Source organism: Gossypium hirsutum, chromosome A02, assembly GCF_007990345.1.
Source record: "Gossypium hirsutum isolate 1008001.06 chromosome A02, Gossypium_hirsutum_v2.1, whole genome shotgun sequence".
NCBI lineage: Eukaryota > Viridiplantae > Streptophyta > Magnoliopsida > Malvales > Malvaceae > Gossypium > Gossypium hirsutum.
Genome location: NC_053425.1, coordinates 6,956,581 through 6,968,617, shown reverse-complemented (window position 1 = coordinate 6,968,617; position 12,037 = coordinate 6,956,581). Strand labels below are relative to the sequence as shown.

The 12,037-nt window shown below is 34.5% G+C and overlaps 1 protein-coding gene across 1 annotated transcript; it reads left to right on the top strand.

Moving 5' to 3' along the window:
• The first annotated feature begins 785 nt into the window (after positions 1 to 785).
• Positions 786 to 1,961, top strand: LOC107938297 (transcription termination factor MTERF6, chloroplastic/mitochondrial). Its single transcript, XM_016871394.2, has one exon. The coding sequence runs from the start codon at positions 786 to 788 to the stop codon at positions 1,959 to 1,961; it is 1,176 nt and encodes a 391-aa protein (XP_016726883.1).
• Positions 1,962 to 12,037: the final 10,076 nt, after the last annotated feature.

Here is a 12,037-nt window from a genome sequence, read left to right as displayed (position 1 = left end):
ATGTTTTCAATCACGTCATTGATTTATAGATAAATTTATGTGGATTTCAAGTTGATTGGAATGAGGTTTAGGGTTCAATGCCTATGGTTGGAAACCTTTTCTCTCTTTTTCCTATTGTAATTGTATCTAGGGATGACAAAATTTAAATAGTCCCATAGATTCTGAATCGATCCGCTCCATATGAAGTGGATTTTTTTTGAAAAGTGAATGTGGGGCGGGATAGAATTTTTTTTTCAGACAATAAATATGAAGGGATTATGATAATTATTTTGCCCTACCTCACTTCATTCTATTACATAAAATTATCATATTATATTTATATTTATCTATTAAAATGATAAAAATACAATACTATATTATTAAAAAATAATATATTTTATATTTAAATATTTTTTAAAGATTATTTTTAAATATTTACTTAATTTTAAAAATATTAAAAATAAATGGTAAAAATTAGATTAAAGCGGAGTAGTGAATTTCAAAATTATATATAATAGTGGAGCACGACATATAAGGAAGCAAAGTATATAAATATGGAGAGGCGGTGAATTTAGTAATATGGACTCCCGTTTTGCGCCATTGTCCTCTCTAATTGTATCACTTATATGATAGAAGTTTTAAGGGTTTGGGTTTTGGGGGGTTTACTGTCAACACACACAAAGACGGCCTTGGAAAGTGAAGAACGACCTCTGTTGTCTGCGTTTCAAAGTTGAGACCTTTGTTTAGTCTTCTTTTGGCCTCTTTGTCCGAGTATCTAACCTTGATTTCATTTCAATGCCCCAAAAATGTTGAATTCTTTTACCAAAAACATCAACGATTTCTTTAAGCTTTTACACATTGTTACGAACAATTCCTTCTCAAACAACCCATCACTGTTCTTCACTGTTCGACGCATCTCAAACAAAACCAAATCCCAAAACCCCCAATCTTTTACAGTCTCTTACCTCAGAACCAAACTTGGGTTCCCCCCAGAATCCGCTCTCAGAATCTCCAAATATGTCCATTTCAAAACCCCGGAAAAACCCGATTCCGTCATTGCATTCTTAGAGCAACACGGGTTTTCCGACACCCAAATCAGACAAATCATCCTCACCCGACCCGCTCTCCTCTGTTCCGATGTCGAGAAAACCTTCTTGCCCAAATTCCAGTTCTTTCAATCTAAAGGTGTCACAGGCCCTGAAATTTCTAAGCTCTTAGTTTACAATCCCAGGATTTTAAGTCGTAGCTTAGAGAAACGGATAATCCCTTGTTTCAATCAATTAAGCAAGCTTCTCCAATCTGATTCAAAGGCCATTACAGCTCTAAGGAGAAATCCGTATTTAATGGTATGTAATTTCGATACTTATGTGTTGCCTAATATCAAAACTTTGATAGATAATGGTGTGCCTGAATCGAATATCGTAACTATGTTTAATTACCATCCATGGTCTTTCGTTATGTTGCCGGATCGGTTTAAGGAGATTGTTAAGGATGTTAAGGAAATGGGGTTTAATCCATTGTTGGTTAAGTTCCTTCATGCTGTCATTTTGTTTAGAAAAGTGAGTAAACCTGCGATGGAGAGTAAGTTTGATGTTTATAAGAAATGGGGTTGGTCTGATGATGAGATTTGGGAAGCTTTTCGAAGGTATCCCGGTGTTTTGGAAGCGTCGAAGGAGAAGATCACGGCAATCATGGATTTCTTAGTGAATGAAATGGGGTTTCAATCTTTGATTCTAGCTAATCATCCGAGTGTTATCTCTCGGAGCTTGGAGAAACGGATTGTTCCAAGGGCCTTGTTTGCTCGAGAGTTGTTGTCGAAAGGTTTGATTAAGGACTTGAAATTTTCAGTCGTGTTTGGAACTTCAGAAAAGGTGTTTGTTCAAAGGTTTGTTAACCAATATAAAGACAAAGCTCCTGAGCTGTTAAAGCTGTACGAAGAAAAACTCAAATTCGCGGTAAGAGGCAAATATAAATCAAATTGAGCTAGTTGTAGAACGTAACATATTCGATTGAGCCGGTTTTCTTTTTATTATTGGATTGAATTCTTTCTTATGATCTAAAACTTGCTATAGATTTACTCTTGTTAGCAGCATTGAGAATCTTATCGTAGGTGAAACTTTGCAGACTGTTTTTTGTAGTTTAATTGTCTTACTTGTTCAAAAATGCAACTGTGACATGAGCCTCACTTTATTTGTTGGTTTAGTTCCATTGATGTTCATTTTTGATGCTCTGCAACTCTTTTAAGCTTTGCTTTTTTGGTTTGTTCAAAGTTGTGAGGATCAAATTTGGTGTTGGTTTTGGTGTAGCTTTGTCATTGTGGTTATATCCTTCTAGGTTTACTTTGGTTTTAATGGTGTTCGGGTTGCAAGGGCAATCCACGAATGTTATTCTGACTCTTTATTTATATTTTAAAGTACTCCCACCAGATGTATCATGTATCTCCAGACATAAGTACAGGTCCTGTAGGATACAATCTTTCAAGGATCCTTAAAATATAGTCCGTCTGAGATCTATTGTCATCCTGTTTAGAAACATGCACTAAGTAAACCAATTTAATCAACATTAGCTTCAGTTTCACTATTGCTGGTTGAATCTTTATATAAATGGAGTATGATGGACTTAAGATCAATGAGCTATTTAGTTCTTTTACCCCCTTAAACCATCTGAACTTAAAATCAATCTTTGTTTTTTCTATCCAACTTACTAAAGATTCAAATAGGTTGTGAATTTGAATGTTAAGTCAAACTTGAGTTTTTATTCCTTGGAATGTATAAAAGTTTATGTTTTTTAGAGCAGTTGTGGATTACATGTCAGTGTCTCGCGAAGTGTTTTTTTTTTTTTTTGTCATTGACAGTGAACAGAATAATGATACAATTAGTGGAGAGCAATCGATGGAGATACGCCTAAGTGTTTTAATCTCGCTTGTGAAGGCTTCTTTTCATTTTTTTTTATAGTAACACTGAATAATATGGGTACATCTCTTACCTAACTGATGTATATATGTATAGTAGAATACAAATTTAAATTATTTAAATTTATTTATTAGAGATATGGTAGAATGGTATAGTTATATCTCTTATAAAAACAGAGATTTAATTTGAATTTTATCCTATTCGAATTTAGGGAAAAAATTGATTTTTTTTAAAATATATGTAGAAAAGTTTGAGGTTTAGGGTTTAATGTAAAAAAAAAGGTAAATTACCTAATTGATCACCCAAAAAAATTTCTTTCAATTTGATCATTGCCTTTAGAGAAATTTATTATTTTGGTCTTCTTTAAATCTAAGTCCAACCTTTGTGTCCACCAATCAAAATTTTCTTTCCAACATTTTTCAAGATTGTTGAAGAGGAAAAGGTGGAGTTGAAAACAAAGCAAGTTGGGGATGTATGGGTATATTAAAGGGACTTCTTTCAGGGTTTGCACAAAAGGAGTCTTTGATGCAATCCCCTATGCTAGATAATGGTCATGTAAGGTTCTTTTAGGACTAGTATGGTGGAATTAGAGAGAGGATTCAAGTTTGGTTGCCCTCGGTTTGATGGTGGGGATTTTAGAGGATGGTGGTCAAAGTTGAAGTAGTTTTTCGAGGCCAAAGAGGTGCAAGAACAGGCCAAGGTTAGGACAGTCATGCTCCACCTGGAAAGAAAAGCTTTGAACTGTTACCATTTCTTTTGCCAAAGGCAAGGGGGTCTTCACCAGCTCACTTGGGGCATTTATGCTAAAGGTTTGAGAGAGAGGTTTGGCTCTACCACTGTCCTAGATCTTTTGACTAAGCTTATCTCCCTTAAGCAATATGGAACACTAGATGCTTACCACGATCATTTTGTGAGCATACTCAATCAATTACACTTGCCAGAGAGCTATGCCCTAAGCATATTCATTAACAACTTAAGGGTGGAATAGGTCAAATCTTAGGTTGTTTAAACCACAGACTCTTGTAGAAGGGAACTTAATAGCTAGGGAAGTGGAAGGGATAGTATAAAATACTCAGAAGAAAGGTTTACTGGAGGGAGTGGGGAATATTCTAAATTCTTATTTCCTAGTCCTCGAGTGACTATACTAGTGACTGTAATACCTGCAATAGGTGGCTCTAACTCAGTCCTAAGTGGCTAGAGTGTAACAACCCTAACTCGTATCCATCGCCGGAATAAGTTTACGGAGTATTATAGGACAATGGAAAAGTAAATCATTCAAATAATACATTAATACAAACATAATCAAATTGCTTGGACCTTAAGAAATTTAAATACTAACCAAAATACAAAATCAAAATGACATTAATCGGATAAAAAACACATCAAAACCAACCTAATATGTGCCTAACCAATGTACCCTTATTGGCACCACAATTATATACAATTTAATATCAAAATACATATTAATTCAATTCATCAACTCATTCAAGCAATACGAAATCAAAATACCTAACAAAGTTACCACAACCACAACAAATCAAATATATGTAATCCACACATACTAGCATAACAACTATACTTTATTCTCATGCCCTTTGCAAAGTGGTTATTTGCACAAAACATCATTCATAACATTTACATAAGCCAAACATTAACCAAAATAGCACAAGAGCCTATACATGCCATATAATCCGAATTTAACGTTTCAAAAACTACCAAGATAAATTGGATAGTGTGACTTGAGTGCCGATTCAATTGTTCAACCTTCCGAAAATCTACATTGACATTAAACAACACAAGTAAACTTAATGAAGCTTAGTAAGTTCGACGAGATAAACAAAAATCTTACCGAACTAACTATAATAAATCAAATAAAAAAAAATCATCCATGACAACTCCCTATCATTCACAACTTCAATCGATAAATACATTCGTATTCAAATCAATACAAAAATAAATAACATGTCTTTCAAATTCATTAAATAAATCACCTTACCGAGATTTTTCCATTTGAAGAACGAATTACAAATAAGAGCACATCGTCAATAGAAGCTCATAAGAGCTGGTCCTCTCGAATATGCCAACAAAAGCTAGAAAACTGAACAGAAGTTTATAAGAGTTGATCCACCCAATCACGCCAAATAGAATAAAACACGAGAGTTCGCAATAAATGCTAAACCTCAGTTTACTTGGGTAAAATGCCGATATCTCCCTCCAATACCATCTCCACTCCAATACCAACTCCATTCCAAACCCCCGTCATACACCAAATCACGAATGTATTCAAATCCCGCATTCAGTTCAAACTTAATATCCAATTCAATATTATGTTTCAAACAATAATTCATTTCCAGCAATAGAATATATACATAATATCAATTATAAATTTATACAAATGTTAAATTTTAACTGTACGAACTTACCTGGATTGAATTGTAGTAATTGCAGAAGTTCAGAGACTATTATGCTATTTTTCTTTTTTCACGAGTATCTACGAGATCTTGATATAAAATATAAAATTACTCATTCATTAGCATATATTTCATTTCCAATCAATTTTACAATCAATACCATTTTATTTTTTAAATTTACGCAATTACCTCAAACTTTTACAATTTTTACAATTTAATCCCTTAATTAGTTAATCTATCAAATTAACTAAATTTCTCATATCAATAATCTATCCAAATATTCTAGGCCCTCATACAGCTTCTAATAAACCTAAAATTCACTATCAAACCCTAATATTTTGACATTTTTACAATTTAATCCTAAAATCAATATTTAACAAAAATCATTTTACAAAATCATCATACAACACAATCAAAGCTCAAAATCCATGTTATTAATCAAAAACATATAATATTTATCAATGGAAACTTCCAAAAATTTTAACAGAATTGGAAACAAATGTACGGGTTAACTGGACCAAGTTGCAATTATCTCAAAAATATAAAAGTTATTAAAAACGGGCAAAGTTTGCTTATCAGATCACCAAGCCAAAGTTGACCGAATGTTTTCTTCTCCTTTAAGGTTTCCGTGGTGGCTTTTAAAGTGAAGAAGATGATAATGAATTTTTATCTTGTTTTTTGATATATTATACATATTTAATAATTACTATTTTACCCTTATAAATATAATCAAACTTTAACAATTTAAAAGCCCACTAACGTCCGCCAACCCTTGAATGGTCTAATTACCATTTAAGTCCCTTTTTCTTATTCAATAAACCATTTAATCACTCAAATCAAATAGTGACTAAATTTTACATCTTTTACGATTTAGTCCTTTTTAATTAATTAACTATCAAAACGTTAAAATTTTTCAACGAAACTTTAATACTACCTTAATGACACTTTGTAAATATTTATAAAAATATTTATGACTCATTTTATAGAAACGACGTCCCGACACCTCACTTTCTAAAACCACTTGATCTTAATGTCTTACTACTTGAACTTAATAAATCGTTATAAAATATAAATTACCAAATCAAAAACTTTTTTAAAATTATATTTGACTTGTAAATATTAAATAATAATATTTACGAACTTACTCGTTGGATTTGGTGGCCTAGAAACCACTATTTTCGACATCACTGAAAAATTGGACTGTTACATAAAGACCTCCAACCAAGTCCTTATCACAGGTAGAAATAGAGAAAATAAGGAAAAATGGCCTATGCTTCTAGTATGCCTCCAAGTATACACTAGGGCATAAATGTGTAAAATCATAACTTTATCAGCTCATTGTGGAGCCTCAGTCTGACTCAACTAGTGACTTAAAGGCTCAAGCAGTAGATGAATTCTAGGATTGTCCTGAACAGTTGGAAAGGTTGGACCAAGAGACTGAAACCATTACTCCGGTACTGTCTTTGCATGCCTTGTAAGGATCTCAATGGCACAATACAATAAGATTAGCAGCTAAAATGGGCTAGGTAGATGTGATCATACTAGTTGATTCTAGTAGTACTCATAACTTTGTTGATTCAAGGTTGGTTAGAAGGTTAAATTTACTAGTAGAGCAGTCTTGTTACTTGAAGATTATGATAGCTAATGGAGGTAGCTTGACCACTAGAGGCTTATGTAGGGTTATGAATTGGGAGGCACAGAGACATGCATTTATCACTAATTTTATGGTCTTATCTATTAAAGGATGTGATGTAGTTTTAGGAATACAGTGGCTTCTATTTTTGGGATCTATTATGTGGAATTTTGGGTCACTTACCATGCAGTTCAAGTATTAAGGCCGGAATTGTACTCTTCAAGGCATAATACCTGGAGGTTGCAACTTCTCTCTAGTTATCAACTCTCCAAATGTCTATATATGGTTGCATTTGGACCTTGCCTTGGTCTGCACATTTGATCAACAAACTATACTGAATATGTTACCTATACCAATCAAGGAAGACTTGCAACAATTGTTGTTTAAGTACTACGGTGTTTTCCAACTACCAAAAGGGTTGCCCTCGAGCAGGTTACAAGATCACAGAATCCCTCTCCAAGATGAGACTAAGGTGGTAAATGTAAGGCCCTACAGATACCTTTTCTTTCGAAAAACAAAAATTGAAAGGCTTGTCTAGGAAATGCTGCAGACAGGGGCCATTAGGGATAGTAACAACCCTTTTGTATCATCCATTGTGATGTGTAAAATAAATATGGGAGTTAGAGGCTATGTGTGGATTACAGATAGCTCAACCAACTCACTATTAAAGACTGCTTCCCTATCCCTGTTATAGAAGAACTACTAGATGAACTTCATCACACCCTATCTTCTCTAAGCTTGACTTGATGTCTGGATATCACCAGATTAGAATGTGGGAAAATGACATCTTCAAAACATCATTTCAAACACGCGAGGGGCATTATGAATTTTTGGTTATGCCCTTTGGCTTAACCAATGCCCCCTCAAGCTTTTAATCCATAGTGAATGCAATCTTCTAGAAGCTATGAGAAGGTCAATGTTAGTGTTCTTTGATGACATATTAGTCTATTCCAATAGTTGTTTTAATCATTTGGTCAATTTGAAAGAAGTACTATTGCTCTTGAGGGATAATTATCTCTTTCCCAAGCAAAGCAAGTGCACCTTTGGCACTCATCAGATTGAATATCTAGGACATATTATCTCTGGAGGTTTAATAACCATGGATGCAACCAAGGTGGAGGGAGTCTTAAGCTGACCTACTCTCAAGTCAGTGAGGGAATTAAGAGGGTTCTTTGGATTGTTAGGCTAATACAGGAGATTTATAAGGCATTATCGCATATTGGCTCTACCACTGAGAGATTTACTTAAGAAGGATATTCTTTGGACTTGGACTGAAGCTACTAGCATAGCTTTTAAGAGATTTAAACAAGCAATTTGTCGAGCACCAGTCTTATCCCTTCTAGACTTAAAAGAGGAATTTTGCATTGACATAAATGCTTGTGGCCAGGGTTTAGGAGCAGTGTTGCAGCAAAAGGGGAAGCCTATAACATTCTTCAACAAAGGACTAAGGGTGAGACGTCAAGCACTTTCCATTTATGATAAGGAGATGCTAGCTGTATTGCTAGTAGTTAAAAAATGGCATTTTTACTTGGTAGGTAGAAAGTTTTAAATAAGAACAAACCATCAAAGCCTGGAATTCTTAGCTGATAGGCATGCAATCACACTTTTTCAACAAAAATGGGTAGTGAAAATGCTTGTATATCATTATTATATCATATATAGGAAAATGGTTCAAAATAAGGTGATTGATTCATTATCAAGATGACTACATGAGCAAGAAGGGCAACTATTGCAGTGCATGGGTAGTATCTCTTAGTCAGATATATGGAGTCGAGTGATTGAGAACTGCTTAGTTGATTTAAAATTACAACATCTATGTTAAGAACTCCAGCAAGATCCTCAAATGCATCATAAATATACTTAGGATGGCAAAGTGCTCATGAGGAAATGAAAGGCAGTGGTAGGCAACAATCCTAATCTTAGAAGGGAACTATTTGAGTACTTTCACCATGGCTCTATGGGAGGGCACTCAGGTGTGCATGCCACCAGGCACAAAATGTCAGGCCTAATGTATTGGAAATGACTCTCTAAAGATGTAAGGTAATGGAATCGAGAGTGTCCCACTTGTTAGAAGTGCAAAGCTGACTTGTCTGTCTCACCAAGACTCCTACAACCCCTTCCAATCGTTATTTGAGCATAAGAAGCCATCAAAATGGACTTTGTGGAAGGGTTACCTAATTTAAAAGGAAAAAAATACAATCCTAGTGGTAATGGACAGATTGACCAAATATGGTCACTTTTTGGCCTTCTCTCATCCATTCACAGCACTAATTGTAGCTCAAGAATACATAGTGCAAGTTTACAAACTACATGGAATTCTAGAATCCATAGTGTTTGATTGAGATAAAATCTTTGCCAAAAATTGTTCAAGCAGCTTGGGACTCGATTCCATTTATCAACTGCTTACCACCATTAAACAGATGGTCAAATCGAGGTCTTAGATAGATGCTTAGAGGGATTTCTAAGATGTATGACTGGTGAGTGTCTTAGTGAATGGTTGATGTGGTTACCTCTGGCAGAATGGTGGTGTAACACCACGTATCACTCGGCAATACAAACTACCCCCTATTAAGCACTCTATGGCCAAATTCCTCCCCTTCGTCTACCCTATTTAACTAGATTTTCGCCAGTGGCATTAGTTGACCGTAGCTTCCAGAATTGAAAAGTAACTAGGAAGCTTTTCTAGTTCCATCTTAATAGGTCATAGGAGAGAATGAAGCAATTGACTGACAATAAATATCTGATTGTGTATTTACTATTGGTGACTGGGTATATTTGAGATTACAGCCCTACAGGCAGCACTTTAAAGAAGCTAAGGAATCAAAAGCTCTTTCCAACGTATTTTTGGACCGTTTCTGGTGGAGGCCAAAGTGGGACCAATTGCTTACAAATTAACTTTGCTAGAAGGATCTCCGATTTATCCCACTTTTCACGTATCTGAGCTCAAAAAGGACATTGTAAAGCTCCTACTTCACTTTTGTTTGCTCTTGTGGGTAATGATGGATCATTTAATAAGGAATTAGTGAGAATTCTCAATCAAAGGATGGCCAGAAAGGGTGATCATGCTGCTACTGAAGTTTTAGTTGAGTGGGTTAATACTTTTCCTAAAGACTCAACTTGGAAGAACTTATAGGAGCTTCAAGAACAATATCTAGCTTTTGATCATTGAGGACAAGGATTTGGTTTGATGGGAGCAATTTTTATGGAACGAATGGGAAAAGTCAACAAAAGTCAAACAACGGTCACTTGTTTTGAATTCCTATTAATTTTCATTAATTTTGTTTAATTTGTAAACATTGCGTTTTAGTTGAATTTTAATAAAACAAGGCGTTTTGGTGTGGAGGTGTCAGTCTGGTATAAAACGATATGTTTTGAGCCAAAGAACTATTTAACCGAAATGATGCATAGTGAGTTGATTTGTTAACAGTTGTATGTGAGTCGTTATTCTCCTATTTAGCCACCAATCAAGATTGGAAGGCAATTATGAATTTTTCCAATCAATTTTCCAATCTTTTTCTCTCATCTCTCTCATGCTCTGCTTCAATCTTCTCTTCATCTTCTGGTTATTTTCTTCTCTTAAATTTAAGATCGTAACAAATCCCTGTTGACAATGTCATTCCACTATCATATCTTGATTGAATTTCCAAGACTCTCTCCATACGAGCTCTTTTATGTTGTCTTTGTTCGATTTTGTCTACTCAAAATTGACGATGAAAGGAGATGGGCAAGTGGGTTCTTCATTTATTAGAAGAAGGCTTGATAAAGAAAATGAAGGTGTCAAAATAACAATAACATCGTTAAAAGTTCGATACTAAGATAGTACCAATGATGGCCTTGCTCAGATTGAAAACCAACAATTTCTCTACAAGATCGACCACCACAGGTGACACTTTCGGAAACCATTCGACAAACGGTTGCTTCGATTATACATCGAGGAACCGACTCCCAATCTAATGATTTTCGTTGAAATGCAACAGATCAACTAGATATCCATAGCTGCAATATACTCTAAACAATTCAAGAACTCAGGGGCTTGATACCATTTGGTTGCGACATCCTCGATCATGAAGTCCATTTCTGAGGCGATACTTGCAAGACCGAAATCACAAATCTTGAGATCGCAATTTGCATCGAGAAGCAGGTTGCTTGGTTTTATGCCTCAGTGAATAACATTCGCTAATGGCGTGCAACATTTATTATATCTTTGGCTTTTAAGACTTGGAATATATGAAACTAGGATTGACACAGTACAACGGCATGCGACATTCACTACGATCGAGCATATCAAATTAACAAAGATGGACTATGAATGACAATGGTAACATCACGAACTACAAAACTCAAACAATCACATATAAGCCAATACACGAAATCGGGATTAGTGATGCGCATTGGCATGTGACATTCATTATGATTGAGCATATCGATTCGACGAAGATAGAGTTACAAAAGACAGTGATAGCATTACGTACACTTCATATATATATTAGTGTGTGCTTGATAGTAGTCGTTGACAAGGGGTTGGGTGGACCATATTATTTGAAGTAGATCGGTGTCCATTAGCTTGTAAGCAATGTAAACATCATAACTTTTCCCTCTCTGGTGGTAGCATAATGTCCGTTAACTCAATAAATATACTTTCACTCATATGTTTCATTTTTTTTTAAATATTCGTATCAAACACATTCTTATATGTAACACTTAAAACAAAGTTCAAGTACATTATCATGACCCATGTGCCGAAGGAGCTTGATTTCAGTCAAATACATAAACTATATTTTTCTTGTTGCAAAATCTTCCTTTGCCTTAAAATAGGCCAAATTTTGGTATTAATTCCTGTACTATGTGTAAGTTATTAATTTAATCCATGTATTCTTTTTGAATTAGTCAATTTTAGTATTGTTTTTTTTTTGAATTTTAAAATTTCAATCTTGATCTAAACTGTAGAAAACTAAATTTGTTTAGCTTAAATATTCTATTAGTCCTCTACTATGCGTAAAATAATAAATTTAGTTCATGTTCTTCAATTAAATTATTATTGTATTTTTTGAATTTTGAAATTTTAGTCTTAACCTAGATAATAACGAAAATTTGCTATTTCT